This window comes from Lathyrus oleraceus, chromosome 5 (genome assembly GCF_024323335.1).
Source record: "Lathyrus oleraceus cultivar Zhongwan6 chromosome 5, CAAS_Psat_ZW6_1.0, whole genome shotgun sequence".
Lineage (NCBI taxonomy): Eukaryota > Viridiplantae > Streptophyta > Magnoliopsida > Fabales > Fabaceae > Lathyrus > Lathyrus oleraceus.
In genome coordinates, this window is record NC_066583.1 from 464,931,145 (window position 1) to 464,949,892 (window position 18,748).

General features: G+C 36.6%; 1 protein-coding gene across 1 annotated transcript; it reads right to left on the reverse strand.

Moving 5' to 3' along the window:
- Positions 1-9,364: 9,364 nt before the first annotated feature.
- On the reverse strand, positions 9,365-17,448 carry LOC127085477 (protein LEO1 homolog). The gene is made up of 12 exons (XM_051025986.1): positions 17,164-17,448; positions 16,677-16,975; positions 14,508-14,646; positions 14,228-14,413; positions 13,680-13,856; positions 12,160-12,291; positions 11,904-12,083; positions 11,696-11,824; positions 11,474-11,578; positions 11,150-11,386; positions 9,980-10,117; positions 9,365-9,840 (listed from the first exon to the last, which is right to left on the reverse strand). The coding sequence occupies exons 1-11, from the start codon at positions 17,272-17,274 to the stop codon at positions 9,986-9,988; spliced, it is 1,827 nt and encodes a 608-aa protein (XP_050881943.1). The 5' UTR covers positions 17,275-17,448; the 3' UTR covers positions 9,365-9,840; positions 9,980-9,985.
- Positions 17,449-18,748: the final 1,300 nt, after the last annotated feature.

Here is an 18,748-nt window from a genome sequence, read left to right on the forward strand (position 1 = left end):
CTTCACTCTCTACCCACACACACTAAGTTTCAAACCTGCTCAAATGGCTTCCACATCTCGCAGACCTACCGGCAAGAGATCCCGAGAATCATCCACCGCATCTCTACCCATCTCCGCTGTGTCGTTAGTTCCATCAGCTCGCGTCGAATCCTTCAACAAAGATATCGGCAAAAGAGGAGTTGTTCCACAACATGCGTTATACAAGCTTACCGCCGATCGTATGCACCTTGTAGAAATCATGGGTCTGCTATAGCATCAAGGCATTGTCAAATTCTTGGAATGCAACGCTAAGTACAGCGAAGACTTAGTCCGGGTGTTCTACGCCGGCATTCATGATAAGTTTCGCGGGCACAAGTTTCACTCCAGAATCGGCACGACAAAGGTATCATTTAAGTCAAATGTCTGGAACCAGTATTTTGATATGTCACTGGATGATGCTGAAAATCCTCTAGCTGAGGTGACTGACTCTCACCTAATAGAAGGTTATGAGTTTAAGAGTGCATTGAATGATATGCTGAAACGACCATATCCTGATCATATTGTTAACAGTGACTCGTTCCCACGAACTGTCACTGCCGGCAAGCTGAAAACCGGAGAACGGATTCTTCAGTGGATTGTCTCTCGTATCCTGTGACCAAAGAAAGGTGGTCTCTCCAGAGTTGAACAGGCTGAGGTTCATCTCATTTACATTCTGAAGAATAAGCAGAAAATCAACTGTCCGTACTACATTGCCAGTAGGATGTTAGTCTACGTGATTCCGGACGAGGAACTGCTCTTGCTTACGGATCTTTCATTCAAGAGGTCCTTACTGCAGCCAACGTTAATCATCCTTCTTTCCCGTACACCTCCATCTCATCTGACAAAGAGTTTAGCCCAAAAACTCTGTCTATGATGGGATATTTTTGGTGCAATGAGCGGAGAATGTATAAGTTTGTTCGAAGAGGAAATGTTCCCGCGCCTGTTGCAGCAGATGATGACAGTGATGAAAGTGAAGAAGAAGAAGATGAAGAGGAAAATGAAGAAGAGGAAGCCAGGCACGCTTTTGATCACAATGGTGGAGATGATAGTCCTCCACCCGTTGACACTCACGACTACTCCGATTCCGCTTGGGCTCAGCAGTCACATTCAACTGAAGAAGATGTTCCACGCTGGGGTGGCTGGGGTGACTGGCAACATACGGGCTGGTCAACTCAACGTCAATTCTACCGGCCGTATCACCAGGATGATGAAGAATCTCCTCCGTCCCCTCCACAGCAAGCAAACTCTTCAGAACTGTTGGATATGATGCGCAATATGCAGATCGCTCAACAGTCCTTCATGCAAACTCAAGATGAGCGTTATGCTCATATTAACGATCAACTTCAAGCCCAAAATGAGCGTCTCGACATCTTCTCTACAAGCTTGAATGACCGGTATGCAGCCTTTTCGGCATCATTTGACCGTCAGGAACGGTCGATCGACGAGAGTCTCAAGCATCTGAACGGTGTTACCGAATACCTATCATCTCTGGCTGACCCCTACAAAAACCCGGGCATTTGTTACCATCCAGGACACTGCTATTAGGACATAGACATTCACATGCACTTTGTAGTTTGATTGTTATTTTGGATGTATTCAGTTCTCTGTTTTGCTTGTTTATTTTCATGTGTAGTTCTTATTTAATGACTATTGCTCAGAAATGATATTGGTGTGATATTATTATCTGTTTGTGTTATTTCCTGTGAAATTTCTTTGTTATGTTGTATAATCATTCTGTGTCTCTTTTTGATGTTGTCAAAGGGGGAGAAAGTGTCCAAAAGCAGGCAGCCAAAAATGTTCAACACAATTAACAGTCGTTTTGTGCAGATAGCCTTAGGTTACAAAAGAAAGGGGGAGTGTACCGCATGCTGTTTGTCTCGTTGGTTTTGCATAGGTTGTCATCATCAAAAGGGGGAGTATGTAAAGGCAAATTGTCAAACAACATACAATCACAAGTTTCGATGATGACAAATGACCACCATGGACGAATCGGCGTTGTCGATTCCACGTCTACAAACAAATGCAACACATCACCTATCGTATCCTTTCCTATGTTTATCTAAATCTGTTATAATTCTTAAAAACATATGTGGACAAAGTGTGATCATGACGAAATGCATGAAAATCACAAAACACGAATTTTTGCAGATTTGAAGGTCTTGAGTCGACCATAAGGGTCGGCGCATAGCTCACGGCTCAGCGCATAACTCAACCCAGTTGGTTACTGGTCAGCGCATGCTTGCTTGAGTCGACCACAAGTCGGCGATGGCATAGTTCAGTTGGCCACGGGTCAGCTCATGGAACACTTGAGTCGACCATAGGGGTCGGCGCATTTCCCACGGGTCAACTCATGGAACACTTGAGTCGACCATAGGGGTCGGCGCATCTTCCACGGGTCAGCGCACGCCGACCTATGGTCGACCGCTCGTGCGTGAACTCAGATTTCTGAGTATTTTTTACTGTTTGAAAAGCTGTTATTTTGGTTGGAAAGCTAGTTACTATAAATAGAAGTCAAATCACTTTTATCAACTAACATTTGTCAATTTGAATTCAAGTGTTCAAGGAAACAAGAAAGAGTGAAACAGGTGTCCAAGATTCATCATCTTCATCTTCAACATTTCACAACACATCAACTACACACAACCATTTTTGGTGTGCTTCGTGATCGGTTAAAGGTGATAAGGTTCGAAGCTGAGATTGGAGAATCCGGTTCGGGTTGAAGCTTGTGGCAGGTTCTTTCTTGAATAAAACCGTTAGGGTTTTGTCCTCCAAGACCGGTTTGTGTTTGGGGGTTTTTGGACTAATTGCTTCATCAATATTCAACTGAGCGAAGGTGATTGAGAAGAGGAAGTCTTTATCAGTCTAGTAGCGGATTCGGTGATATTGAAGGGAAGGATTCGGGTTCGATTCGTTGTGTGTGAGATCAGTCGGGCCGAGGGTTTGAAGAACGGAATATTCTTCAACAAAGGGGCTGGAATCGGAGGTCTAGCAACAACGATCGAAGGTCTTGATTCATCTTGAATCAAGGAGCAAGGATAGAAAGCATCATTCAACATATTGGGAGTTCTGTTGTTTACTTGCTTTGCAATCCTTGTATAAACGGTTAAATTTCACAAGTGATATCTAATTAAATCATCTCAATTCTAAGTTTAGAATTGAGGGCAGACGTACCCCGAAGCGAGGACGGCGGGGGAACTGCCTCATCAAATCTCTGTCTTCTTTGATTTTCTGCATAAGTGTTTTTCAGCTTAAAAATTAAGTGATTTTAGTTTAAGCAATTTTACCAAACATTGATATAAGTTGAGTAAGAGATTAAAAAATCTGTTTTTGTATCCAAAGTACAATAGTATAGTGTACTAGATTAATTTGAATTACTTACTCAACACAAATATCACTTGGAGTGTTTATGCACGCCAAGTGTTTGAAAATTTGCCTAAACCAAAGTTGTCTTAAGTTTGTATCTTGTTTAATTTGGTATTTGGATCATTGGAACTAGGAATCCTAGTAAGTGAAACATATCATTGATTGTGAACTTGGTGTAGTGATTTGTATTTCACTTTATCTCTATTCCATTAGCTTAATGCATATCCGGTTTTCCAATAACGGTTCGTTTTAGACTAAAATTTTCCTCGGCCGCTTCCGCACTTAAAACAATTTTTCAAAACCAATTTTTTAATTGGTAGCGCCGACTCAAGTTTTTAATTGGGATCTATTCAACCCCCCCCCCCCCCCTTCTAGATCCGTGCCATAGTCTAACAACATTTGCCTCCATTATACGATGACATCTAGGCAAGAAATCATGAGGATGACCTATTTGTGTCAGTTCCTCCACTAGTATCTCCTGATGAGCTGACTTCGGTGGATCTCCTGGAATATCCTGCATCATATACAAATGTGACACCCTGAAGAACCACCTGATGTATCCGTCGACATAGCTCCAGTCACTCTCAGTTATGGTACTTCGTGCCTCCTCCGATACCAGATGACTAAGATAATCATCAGACATGGCATCCATATCTCTACGTGTCATAGCAGGAGGAGCAGAGACAACGGGGTGTCTGAGAATAGTCTGAGTGTAGCTGAACTGCCTCATGACATGCTTAGAAATATGAGGAAATATGAGACGTGATTCAGAAGCCAAGCGCCTCGAGTATAACACTATGTCGTCAAATGGTCGCGTCTCACGGTGATTGACATAGCTGTTAAAATGTATATTCTCGGTAACTAAGTAGTCAAGATACATTATGAACGACTCTATCATCCGGTTCCCTCTGAACGGGGCAAATGCATAACCACACGACATATCCTCACCATAAGTAGGTACACATGACCAACCAGAGATGTGCGGGAAATGTTGGAGGATCCAAGCCTGAAAAGTGTTGGAACATACGAATCATCAGTAAGGGCATTGCAAAAATGTAATAAAAATGACACAAAATCATTAAAAGTCCAGTAAATATTATCGTCAGTAGTGTGATGTTGCATGTGACATACTTCGTCTTCCACCTACACCCATTTGATAACTTCGAGTACAAGTAGACCAAACAAGCGACCCCCTAAGTATACTCATGGATCCACTTGATGTCCTCAAAGTACCGTAGGTAAACAACATCCACATAAGTGGCACTCTTGTCCATGAAAATCACAGCGTCAGCCAAACATAGCAGGTATGCTCTCATAGCATACGCTCTATGGAGCCCCACCTGCTCATCATCACATTTAGCTTGCTCATCTCTAAGGAGTGCATCCTTATATACCTTTTTCAGGAATTCAACCCTAGCATGAGTCCCTCTAGTTTTTTCAAACTCCCTTATGGCATCGTCTAAGTCAACTCCCAGATAGTCTACCATTATCTTGATTGTCTCGTATTTGTTAATCCTTCGATTATTAAGAAGTTTCCCCTTAATCGGAAGATGCAGCAAATACGACACATAGTCGTGTGTGATAGACATCTCACCAAGCGGTAGATGAAATGATGAGGTCCTAGTGTGTCATCTCTCCACGAATGCATTAAGCATCCCGTGGTTGAATGTCACATTCGGCTGAGGCAAGCCAATAATCTTCCACCCATGATTAATAAACTTCAGCGGATCACAGTTCTGCAAAAAAATAAATCTATGTCAGAAACTTGTAATATAATAATAAACGTAATTTAAAAAGAATAAGACCAACTAATTTTACCTCTCCGTCCCAGATATGTCTGGCAGTATGACCCGGATGCAGAGGCGGTAGTGATAACTCTACAGAGCCTCCTCCAAATGCCTGAGTGGCACTGGCTCATAATCCTTAGCAACCTAAGATGACCCTGGCTCAGCGGCCTCATCAACCGAAGGTGACACTGGCTCATCAGCATGAGGTCCCTATGGTACCTGGGGTGGCAATAGTGCCTCAGGTATCACTGGTGACTCAGGTATCTCTGGCGCCTAAATAGGTGAAACCGGTCGCCTGCGAGAGGATAAAGGCAGTGAAGCATCACTAGGTGACACGCGTCTCCTACGTGAAGAAGGAGATGGAGAATCATGAGCCTCATAAGTCGATGTCTCCGCATGAACCAGGCTAGAGTGAACAGGAGCCTCTGAAACACGACTATTCTCCCTCCTGAATGATACATGTTATACAATCCTCCAATGTCTTAGTATGTCGTCTCTATCAACAATAATGTTTGTAAGTAAGTAGACAATTAGTACAAGCAACTCTACAAGTAAGAAAAGTTTAAAAAAATAGACTGGTAATTTACGGAGATGCATCTCCTATTACTAGCAATCCAAACATTGAAAAATTCCAAAGATGCATCTCCGAAATTTTCTGCAACTTTTCAGGTACGACAATAGCAGTAATGTAAACCACCAAACCCTAAAAATAATGTTTTGGTAGTTAGTTTTAACCATCAAATATGTCTTACAGTGTGTATAAACTATCATTCATGCGATTTTTACTCATTTCTTACCTAAATCATCAATTTCTACTCATTTATACAAAAATTCAAAAACTTACAAATTGAGAGTCTACTTTAGTGTTGAATGATGTCTCTGATGTACTTGATGTTGATAGAAGAACCTTTGAACTTGATTCATTGATTTTGAATTCGGTTTATGGGAGAACCTTTGAGAGAGTTTGAGAAAATTTTGTATTTTTGTAGAAATGAGGAAGGAGAAGGGTTCTGGCGCGATTAAGAATCAATATTTTCCGAATATGCATCTCCAAAATAATTACAAATATGCATCTCCGGAGTTTTTTTAACGTTAAGTCTAAATTCTATTAACTTAGGATGTGTCCGGAGATGCATCTCCGGAAATTGGAGGCATTTTTGTATTTTTCACGTTGTGTCCTAGTAATACAAAGAATGCATTAAGAAATTTTTTTGGGGAATTTTTTCTCTCACCCATATAAATTGTCACAAATCCTTGGTAAAAACCTAAAATTGTTTCTAGAATTCAGAAATGCATCTTCAAACGCATTCATTTCCCACAAAATTGAACGCAAACGAATGACTCACCCTTATTATACTTAATTTTGGATATGCATGTCCGGATTCACCATTTTTTTTTATGAAAAAATGTGTTTTCGGATATGCATATCCATAAAGTGCTCTATTGTGTTTTTTTAAAACTTAGAATGGGGTGTATCCGGATAGGTAGACCTAGTAGTCATTCATCAGCAGTGCAACAAATATGTAAATATCAACAATGTCCCAATTAAGAAAAATAGTTGGAAAATAGAAAAAACGATTAAATGAAAATTATAAAAATCTAAAAAGACAACTAAAAATCAAATTAAGAGTCTACAAATTTTTTCGAATTTTTTTCGAAAATATGAAATCAGAAAAGAAATCAAATAAAATAGAAAAACAAGGAACTTAGGTTTTTAGGGTGTTGTCCCGTATTTAGTCCTAAATATATGTGTCCCGTATTTAATCCTAAATACGAGACTTTAATCCTTGATTTTTTTTCTGATGAAATGACACGCTAAAATTTTGATTCAAAGTTGATTTTCCAGAAAACCCGAGTTTTTTACGCTACGTCACGTAAAATCCAGAAACGCAAGAACGTAAGGGCCAAAATTTGCAGATACAATTTCTATGACTCTAATATTGGTTAAAATCAACAGAGTCTTCGAAAACGGCATCAATTTTAATGAAAAATGTGTAGTAAATGGGATCATGGGTACTTTCGAAGATGTATCTCCGAATTCACCATAGAAAATTTCGGAGATGCATCTTTGGACTAATTTTTTTATAAAAATGGGTGGTTGCTTGATTTACGAAGAATGAGGTGATTTAAGGTGTGTCTGGAGATGCATCTTCGAAAATACTTGATGGCTATTTCAGGTTTTAAGAGGTGTGAGGCACACCATAAAGGTGAGAAAAGAATTTCTCCTTATTAAGATATTACTTTATCTACTCCATAAGGTGCTAGTTCACTATCGTGAAAAGTCACAAATACCCTTAGATTCCAAATATGATCTTCGAACGCACCTAAATTACACACACCGAACGCTTTTTTGAGTGAGCCACCCCATTTTGCCCAAAAATCTATCCGAAGATACATCTCTCTAATCATATTAAGGTTAATCTATATATTTCTTGCTGTAACCACTCTTATTTCAAAATTTACAGATATGCATCTCTATAATGATCTATGTAAGCCTAAACCACAAATCACTAACATATGGATGCAGAAAGTTGAAAAAAAAGTTTAATTTAATATCAAAATACATAACATTACATAGATAATTGTAACATAAATTTAAATTATACTCCCTCCGTTCCTTTTAAGTGTTATTTTTTAATTTTTTACGCATACCAATAAAGTTAATCATTATTGTTACTTTTTAAACAACAATTGTCATTTTATCTATAATACCCTTAATTTTTATTACATTCATTTTACTTTTTCTCTCTCCGTAATAATTACCTAGGGATAATTTTGACAAAAGTGCATTTAAAATTACCTAGAACTTTACAAATGACAATTAAAAACAAACAAAAATTTATCAAAAAAATTACATCTATAAAGGAACGGAGGGAATATTTTAGTGGGATGTTGCAACATGTTCAAAATATCTTTGGTCGATCTCAAAATCTTTGCTTCCGACTTGATTGGAGTCAGATCTTTTATAACATAATCCATAAATCTTCAGCTCAAAGTTGTTTGAACTGAATATTCCTTTCATTATCAATTATAGGTGAACGATACTCAAATTACTCAAATTTCAGTATTTAGTTTCTACTTAAAAAATCAATAGAACACCTATACCAATAGATCCATATGAAACACCACTCTTATACAATCTTTATACATTTTACTTTAATGTCAAAATACTAATCAACAATAAAAAAATTCACATTTTAATTTTTAAAAATTTGTATTTTACTTTGATTTAAAATATATTGAATCATCATGTCCATTAATACATAATAAAAATATTAATTGATATTATTTTTTCATTGAACGATATTCATATTATCATTCTTCATCTTACTATCAAAGTAATAACTTACTCATTTGAATTTGAACGGTTATTTTTAGACGGAGAAATTGTTACCAAGTGTCTTCAATGATTGGTATTGGTGTTCGTTTGGATTTATGTTGGAAAAGAAGCAATAGTAATACTAGCAAAAGTATGCAGAAGTATATTTCCAAATTAATCAAAAATATACTTTTGAACTATTTTTTAGGCAAAATGAAGTGCATATAAAGTTCTTCATACTAAATTTTGAGAAAAATAGAGTGATTTTCAATTAAAACATGTTTTAGTGTAAAACTGATGCATTCAAAAATGCATTTTTGAAATTAGAGACATTTTCAAATTTCTAGGGTGCTTTTCTACTACTTAAGAGGGAATAAGCAATTCCATAAAATAAAAAAAGTGTCAACGTGAAAAAGAACACAATTTTAAAGAAGAGTTTACCATAAAAAGAGCAGAAGTAAATTGTATAATTATTTGAGTCAAATATGTATTTTAAACACATAATATTTTAGAGTCAAATATGTACTATTTTAAAAACAGGAGAACACGATACACTGGTTTTTGTGTAGACATCATTTGTTAAATAGATCATTATGAAATAATAATTTATTTAGTTCACAATTTAAACAAGCTTAAAGAAAAACATAAATTGAGACAAAAACTTAAGTTACTTGTCACTAATTATAGGACTCTATCTAATTTTAAGTTATATATTTTGTATTCTAATTTTAGTTTCTATCAAAAAAATATTAGAGAACACTTCGATAAAATCATCCGATAAAATCATCCGATGAATATTTCAACTGAAAAAATCAAGTTTTTCAGTCTAATAATTAATAAACTCTTTTATTCAAGAGGGGTCTAAGATTTTATCAAATGATCCTAAAATGCTCAATACATCTCATTTATGTAAATATATACAAAAATATAGTCAAATAATTTGGCCCTAGTTTACTACATTTATGGATCCAAACATACAACAGAAATTCAATCCGATCTAAACGGTTTTCATAAAAGAGAATCAAAACACATCTAAAAATATTCGGTTTTTTTATGGTTTTTGGTTTTTTGGATCAGTTTGCAGTTTTTTTTATTTGGATTTGATCACCCTAGCACTTTCCATATAGCTTTGTAACTTTATGGAGATGATTCGACCATGGTTTTTGGAAATAAACATACAACAGAGACCTGAGAGAAATTACCAATTAATGTGTGCCTGTGTGTCTTCTTGGTGTGTCTATAACTTTAAAATTTAGGTTTGTATAAGCAAGAATATAGAGGAGAGTAAAAACAAAATGAGTCATCTCAGCTTGTGCTGCAGCAAAAAACATTGCTCCTTCCAATTGCAAGAACCTGAAACATGAAGGAAAAAAGAATGAAACAAGTAACAGCACAGCTAATTTCATACCCGAAAATCAATGACAAAAATGAAAAGAAAATGTGGAGGAGAAAATAGCAAAAGGACCAACACTTTAGGTTAAACCTGACTTACAGAATTTCATTCGTCGTCACTGTCAGACACAATGGTCATTCGCCGATTGGTTGGTTTTCTTGGAAGAGAGTGTTCTTCAGATTCAAATCCCTTCCTTTTGACCTTACCTTTTAAATCCCGACTCTTATGCTTCGGTTCCTGCAAGTAACCATCGAAATAGTTTTGAAACCATAACAATGTTAGTTGATAACTTATTCACAACAGATGTACAATTGAACAGAACAAAAAAAACAAGAATACTGTTAGGATACCAATAGACAAGTAAAACAAAAGCAAAGTTTCATAAGGAACTCGGTTGCAAACCCAAATGAACAATATACCAAATAGAGTTCTACGGCTGAAAAATGGTCCTTTGTCCCTCTACCAAAACAAAACAAAACAAAACAAAACAAATACCTCTCCTATTCCTCTCCTATTCCTATATAACCACATTCCCTCGTGAATATTACAATATCAATAACATAAAGGGATTTGGCTAATGAGATAATTAACTTTAGAGGTCAAAGTAATCTCAACAATAGATGAATAAATCAACAGTCAAGAATAGGTAATAGGTAATGCTTAACAAATCATGGATATGTTAATATATCAGACGTTGATTTCCTCATCAAAGGTTGAGATATCTTTACAAAATAAGAGAAAAAAAATAATATCTTGATACTATCGCAAGCTATCTAATATGGGCCAATTTCTCATCATACTCTTCTTAAAATTATTAAACCCGATGACCCAACTCAAACCAGTTCGAATATTGAGTTGCTGGGTCAGTTGCCCATTTTTTAAATCCAAAGCAATCAAATTTGATTGGTTTGGATCTGAGTTTTTCGTAACTCAAACCAACGCAACCCATGGTCACACTACTTCTGAAGTTCCCGACATGAAGGCATATAAGGATCCAAACATATATACTCAAATCTTTAGCTCCCACCGTATCATAAGCCAAGAAAACTGCAAGTCCTGTGCAAAAAATTGCACGACTTCCAGCACTCATGATAATCACTAATGCTTTACCCTATCCGGAGATACAAAAATAGTCAACTACACAAAGATAAAATTGGTTTTTACGAACCAAAGGAAATGGTGCACTGACAAGAAGTAAACGGAAAATAATTAGAAATAACTCGAGTCCAAAATTAAAGAAAATTATTATATAATAAAATATTTCAGTACCTCCTCTTCTTCCTCGTCTGAAGCAGCAGCATCAGCTTGAGCGGTTTCTTCATCATCTTCTTCGGAGTCCTCGTACTCCGGCTCAGTATCATCATCCCTCTTACGTGAATGAGGTATTTCTTCTTCTTCATCTTCATCAGTTTCATATTCAGATTCCTCTCTTTCGTCAGCTGGGTAGCGTGAGGATCTTGCTGGTGGGAAAGAAGACTTACGAGGGATGTCCCTTGGTCCCTGGGACTAGAATTCCAGATATTAACCCTCATTACTAATTTTAATACAAATATAATCAACACAGAGTACAATTCCGAAAGAGAATAATAATACCTTCTTAGCATTCATAATCCTTTTCTCTGCTCGGACTTCTGCTTCCAATTCGTCATCAAAGTGACGCTGTTTACGACGAGAGTCGTGATAATCTGCTTCATCATCCTGAAGAAAGGGAGCATCGATAAATAATGGAACTGACACAGTTTAAGTAGATGCTTAGAGAATATTGCAGCAAATTCGTAACATCTAAAAGACAGGCAACAATTCCTAAATTTATACCTCATCCAAAGCATCCTCTAAAAACCCAGGAGAAAGTTGACGCCTCCTGTCAGTTGGAGTATATTTTTTATTCACCTTCTCACGCTTACGGCTAAGCAGTACGCTAGCCCTAATATTTTGACTTTCAGCCTGAAAATAATAGGGAAATTGGATTATTGTATGTGAGACATAATATAAGCATGCGACTAATTTGTATGATTGATTATACCTTTTCTTTTTCCTCTTTTTCCCTCTCAGGATCAATGTCTGTAACACAGTTTTTAACCTTATAAACCTTCCTTTGCCTTGAGTCAACAATAGCAGTCAACAACCGATGAGAATTTGATGACAAGGAAGATGGCATAAATCTCATTTTCTTCAATAGCCTTCCTTGTGATTGCAGGATTCCCTGTAAGCAAGTACACATAGTCCGATAAGGGGGAATAGTAAATCATCGAGCATGTCATGAGAATAATGAAATTCACCTTTCCATGTCTAAGGAAAAGATGTGATTGATCATGTTGGGCATCCTGCTCTGATATGTCAAGAACTTCATTCCCAATTAACAACTGAAGACTGCCATCAGACCACCTTACAAATCGAGCGTTGCTTTCAACCTGATCATGAATATTATTTTTTACTACAAAAAAGTGATGTAGTGCAACTGAAATTAAGCTGACCTTAAAAGGTTGAAAACCATTTTAACAATAAATAAGAATACATGAACTCATTTTGCCAATACTCTTTATAAAAAACATTAATGCAAAAGAATACGTATTGCACATTCAATAGGTAAATTTTCTGCACCGTATCAACAGTAGTACATATTAAATGCAATTTCAAAATTAGGCTATTTGTTACCTCACTATCTTCAAATATGATTCATGAGAAGACATACATTAGCAAAAGGGAGATGAATATTATAAAAAAACAATAGACCAAACCAGTGTTGTCCATGGCGGAGAACCAAAATCCCGCCATACCAGAAACTTTGTGTCGCCGTTATAGCGGATTATGGTGGAAAATCCCACATTATCGGCCGGTAATTACCATTGCGGCGAACGCAAAAACCACCATGTATATCCACCATAGCAGTTAGGTTGTTAATATCGGATAGAGGAGCGTAGCGCCAAACCCTTAAAATGCTATAGCGGCATAATGGATAGCAGGATGACCGCTATTGTGAAGACTAAAAAACAATGTATATAGTAAACATAAATTTGAACATACATAAATAATTCAATATAGAAATTGCAACATCACATATCCCATCAAAATCAATTTATAAAAGTATTCCTGCACAACATTATCATCCTCTTCATCGATATTAACCCTAGACATTAACGCATCAGTAGCAGAGGAAAACAATGAAGAAGCAGAGGAGAATGGTGAAGAAATCGATGAAAATGACGAAGAATGCAGAAGATGCGATAGAAGACGTCCCAGGAGAGAACAATGTAAAAAAATGGTGAAACTAGAGAAGCATAACGCATGGAGTTAAATATTACCCCCAATAGCAGGGTAGGGTGGGAAAGGCCAACATACCCTTAAAAAAAATTTAAAAAAATTCAAAGTATTAGGGCTTACGATTTTGCTCCAAATTGAGAATAGCGGCCATCAAATCACAATGACACCGCTATTGCGCCACCACAGCGCCACTACGACAGCGATTTTAGCAGCCGCTATGACCGCTATCACCAATAGCGCTTCGCAGACCAATAGCATAGCTGTGAGGAGCCGTGCCGCTACACTTTTCCGCTATAGCATTGCTATTGAGCGCTATTGACAACCTATAGCACTGCAATTGCAGATATTTGATAACACTGGACCAAACCATTAAGACAGTTGGGTCCGTAATAGAACATAGTGGCATTGTATAATCCAATAGCCCACCCCACCTAATTGTCAAAGGCTTTGATTCTTGTCACAACTAAGAGTAAATGTTACCATGGATGTAAAAGAAGGAATATAAAAATAAAATAATAAATAGTATACAATTACTTACAGAAGTTGTGCCATCAGGATTTTTGACTTCTCTCCAACGTACAATATTGTTCTCCAAGCGTATGCGCTTCTTGTTTCCAAGTTCATCAGTTACAAAGGTATCCTCTTCCTCATATGTTTTAGGATCAAAAGGTTTTGGATCAACACCCATGATATTGGAAACTTTAATCAAGTTCATCTGCCACAAATATGAGAGATGTTTACATGAATGCATATCATATAATAAATGTGTTCTATTTGTAGTTAGGTTCTAATAGAGTGATACCATATGTCAAAAACTATTCACCATAACCTTTTTATCGAAACATGTTGAATTCTTATCACTTAGGTCACTTTCACCAAACATAACGTCAGAAATTTATCAAAAAACTTCCCTAATAGATATCTTGTTCCTATAAACATTTCAAAATACATAAATTCACCGATACAAATAACAACTTTAAACTAACACAAAATTTAAAGTATGCAAAAGAAGAGTAGAAACTAAATGTATTAACCACCTTCATTTTAAAAATAACATATAAAACACAGGTCTCACACAAGGCAGACCTTATTAGGAGAAGCCGGTGGTTTACGTAATGGAATCTCTAACTCCAAGGGGGGCCCAAGTGGCTTATCTTTAGTTTTCATTTCAATGTTTTCCTCCTCTGATTCATATTGATGATCTTCATCAGCAAGTATATCCTCTGGTCTCAGGCTCTTTCCATAACTCCCTTCTTCATCCGCTGGATATCTCTACAACAGGAAATCAACTGAATAATTAACTCATAAATTTTGAACAATAAATATGTAAATGAAATGTATGTCAATATTGACACCTAACACTCACATTTGAATCTTGTCCAATGTCCTGCTGAGCTGCATACCCCATGTCCTCCTCTTCATCGTCAAAATCACCAAATACATCACGGATTTCAGGGGCAGAATGCAAATCACGAGTTTGATCATTGTCATCTCTAGGTGACCCACTATATTTTTTTACATAAAAAAAAGACAATTTCTCAGTGACAGTGTTGTGCTACATAAAAGAATTGTGCATGATAAGTTTTTGGTCATCAGTAATTTTCAGTGTTCTATTTGATCCTCTAATTCAAGATAACTTTTTAAAACATGCATATCAACACAAACAATAAGAACCAGAACAATACAGCCAACCCATCCTGTAAATTAGACTCAGACACATATATAATCATTATAAATTGTATAATACTGAAATGAAATGCACTTACAAAATCATAGATTCCATTGGTATTCAATTTCAATAACTAGGTATTAAATTCATGGATTTCTGCTAAACTATAAAACAGAAAGGAAGTTTCATCATCAATTAGAAAACTCAATGCAATAATTGATTGGTCATTTGGGGCAGCAAATTTACACATTACAAAATAATAATGTCATCAGATCTATCTGGACCGAAATCATATAAAATCTAGACAGTTAATACCCGCGCCGTCGCTGGAAGGATTGAAACTTCGATGCAAATTGAAACCTTCTTGTTGGGGGTTTCTGAGGCGCGACTCTCACACTCAAGGATCGCGGCCAATCCACAGTATAGCGACCACCGGGGTGAAATTTGCGTGCTTTTCTCGAGGGAACATAGAATCGACTACTATTGGTGATGTTAAGCCTTGGGGGCCGGACGCTGCTGCTCTCTACATCTGCACCAGCAAGTCCTCGCAACCCAGAAGCCCCTCTTGGCTTTTGTCTCTGTGTTGCGCGTAAATTTATTTCTCTCTCTTTCATTCTCAGGATGTTCAATCTCTAAAGCTATTGTGTGCAAGTTATTTTTTTCCTGATGGTGAGAAGAGAGGGCACGGGGAAGCAAAACGGCGACTAGGGTTTGAGAGTTTGCTGAAGAGGGGAAGAGGAATATTGGGACCAAATCACTTCACTTCTTTTTTATACTCAGTTTTTTATTTGGGGAGCTCCTGAAATATTTAGTTCCTAACTTATAAAAATAAGTTAAATATTTCAAAAAGTGAGGACGTTTTAGAAAAAATTGAGCTCTAGAAACTGATTCCAACTTATGTCAAACACTATATTTTGAAAGACTAATTGTGGTTTAAAGAGATTTCTAGAAGACTTATAGTTATTGTAACATTTCAACTTTTCTTTTTTATCTATACAATTGTTAAAAAAAAATCTGAATTTAGGCTATGTTTGGATATCATAAAATGAACGGGGCGGAATGTAAAGGAGCGGAGTGGAATGAAGCGGAATGGAGCGGAGCGGAATGAAGATTCCATTCCATTGTTTTGAAATTTTAGGACGGAACAAGGCAAGTTCTTCATTCCGCCCAAAACGGAGGGGAAGAAATATAGTGGTAAGTGATGGAATGAAATGGAATCCATACCACTCCATTCTGCTATGCTCCATCCGATTTTAAACTATCCAAACAATGGAATACCACTCCATTCCATTTCATACCGCTCCACTCCATCCGATTTCATCAATCCAAACAAAGCATAAGTCTTAATCAATAACAAAACATTATCAGATCCCATCGTAAAGTTGCAGATACACTAAGAACAACAAATATATACGATTAATAAAACCTAGTTCAATTAAACACGTAGCTTGCCATGCCATCTCTCCATCTTCTTCTATGCCAACAATCATAAATTTCATTGTAGCTTTATACACGCCAACGGCGCTTAGTACGGATTCTCTCAATAGCATAACATAATAAGGCCCATAGTTTTTGACACCCTCGTTTTAGCCACTACACCGGTACTTTCCATATGTTTATTTCCATACCGAAAAAATATCATCCAAAAATTTACATCAGGACAACAAATTTATGCAAATAAATACATCTTCGGAAATAAAATTCTGGAAGATTCCGTGTTGCGGCAAAAACACCAGTGCTATAAACAAAATATTTCATCCCATAAAAGATAAATAACCAACACATAAACAAAGACTAACAAAACCAAAAAAATAAATAGCACACCCAACAATATGGTTAACTACTAAAAACACTAGATGGATATACCTCAGGCTTCTAGCTGCATCCACTTCTTCACCATCATTTTCATTGAAATGATTTTCCTCAGATCCACTTTCAACAACATCCCTACGCCTGCTGGTAACAACACGCTGACTATAATCATCTTTTGCATCACTATCCGAATCCCTAGCTCCACTCTCTTCTTCTCTCTGATCACCGACCTCCACTTCAATCTCTTGAGAAACCGGTTCCCTCTCTCCTTCACTCTCTAATTCCACCTCTCCCTGTCCTTCCACTTCCCCTTCTCCTTCTTCTTGCCCTACCTCTCCCTCTCCTTCATCCTCCTGCAAAAAAAATTACAGAAAATTCAGTTGTAAATTTTGAATTTCGAAAGTTTGAATATATTCTTCAAAACACAGAAACAATCGAATTTGTAACAAATAGATCAAGCGACATTTCAAGAAGAAACGGGATTAAGCTAGGGTACAGAGAAAATATTAAGATAATGGAAATACGGAGTGGATGATCTTACGGAATTGAGTTGAGGATTGGATTCATGCTCGGACTCGAGTTCTTCTTCCTCACCGGATTCATCTCCGAAGAGGTTCTGCATCATCTGGTGCCGTTTTTCTTCTCCTCCCATTGTTCTGCGCGTTCTATGTTACGGTGAGAAAGTGAGGGGGTTTTCGCAGCACTGTTTAAGCAAAAAATGGAAAGAATGTGTAGGTTTTTTTTTTTGTTTCTTCCTCTTGCGAAAACAATGGGAGGAGGAGAGAAACGGGTATTTATATACCTAGAGATTAAATTAATTTATTTAATTTTAAAATATCACAAGATATTTTGCCATAGTTAAATGAGAGATGTCTATTCTCATTGCATCGCACGCTTATATTACTATGTTTGGTTTCACGGTGGAAAGCTAGATGGCGCGTGAATGATTAGAAGCTAAGAATTTTATCTTCTTAAAATCACGTGGAAATCATATTGGGACACGTTTTGAAGCATTGTCGTGGTTTTCTGACACGAAACTAAATATACTTTATATGATTATTTTGTCATAGTAAAATGTAGGAAGGGGTGTCCAACCTCTCTAACTTAGAAGTGATTCTCAACTTATTATGAGTTAAGTCGCCGTAAAATATCAGACTAAAGAAGTATAACTTATGAAGTATTAGTAGAAAGTTCAAGAGCTAATTAATACTTCAATTTCTTTGAAGTAACTTATGTGTCCCAGGAAGAAAACTCCAAAGTTGATCTTTTGACGATACTCGACAGTATCAAGAAGTCGAGTCACAACAAAATAGTGATACAAGAAATCTTGCTCGCCCCCAAATCAAAGAATAAAGTCGTCAACATCGTACATGTGGTGGACTTCAAAGGCTTGATAACACACATATTTCAATACCTAACGAATAGACAACTACCCTCAAACGAAAAGGAAGCAAAGAATGTAAAAAAATTAACTACAAAATACACTTTGGTTTCAAGGTAAATTATACAAGATAGGAAAAACTACTTCAATGTTGAGGTGCCTATACGAGACTAAAACCCGCTCAGGTACTAATAGAGATATTATACATGGGTGTATATGGAAATCACGTTTGAGGAAAAGTATTAGAAAAAAGTTGTTTATATTAGGTTATTGCTAACCAAAATATACTGGAAGATAATGTTAGTTATGTAAACAAATGTAGTAAGTACTAGCGGTACTCAAACCCACACCACGTCTCGCATAAGTACTGTATTCAGTGATCTCATCCATACCGTTTTATTAATGGGGTGGGGATATCTTAGGCCTTTTCCTTTTAGCATTGGGTTAATTAAAATTATTAATTGTTGACATGGACTACTTCACTAAATGGATTGAAACAATAATAGTGTTGAAGATCATTGTAGATAGAGTAATGCATTTCTATTGAAAGTGAATAACTTGTCGATTTGAATTCTACCATCAGTTGTGATTTCAAACCAATTTCTTCTTGGTCAAGCACCCCAAACCAATGGTCAAGCCAAGTCCACCAACAATGGTATCCTCTACGAGATCAAAAAAAATCGACAAAGTAAAATGATTATGGCTTAAACAGTTGTACAAGGTATTCTTATTTTTAATTTGTCAC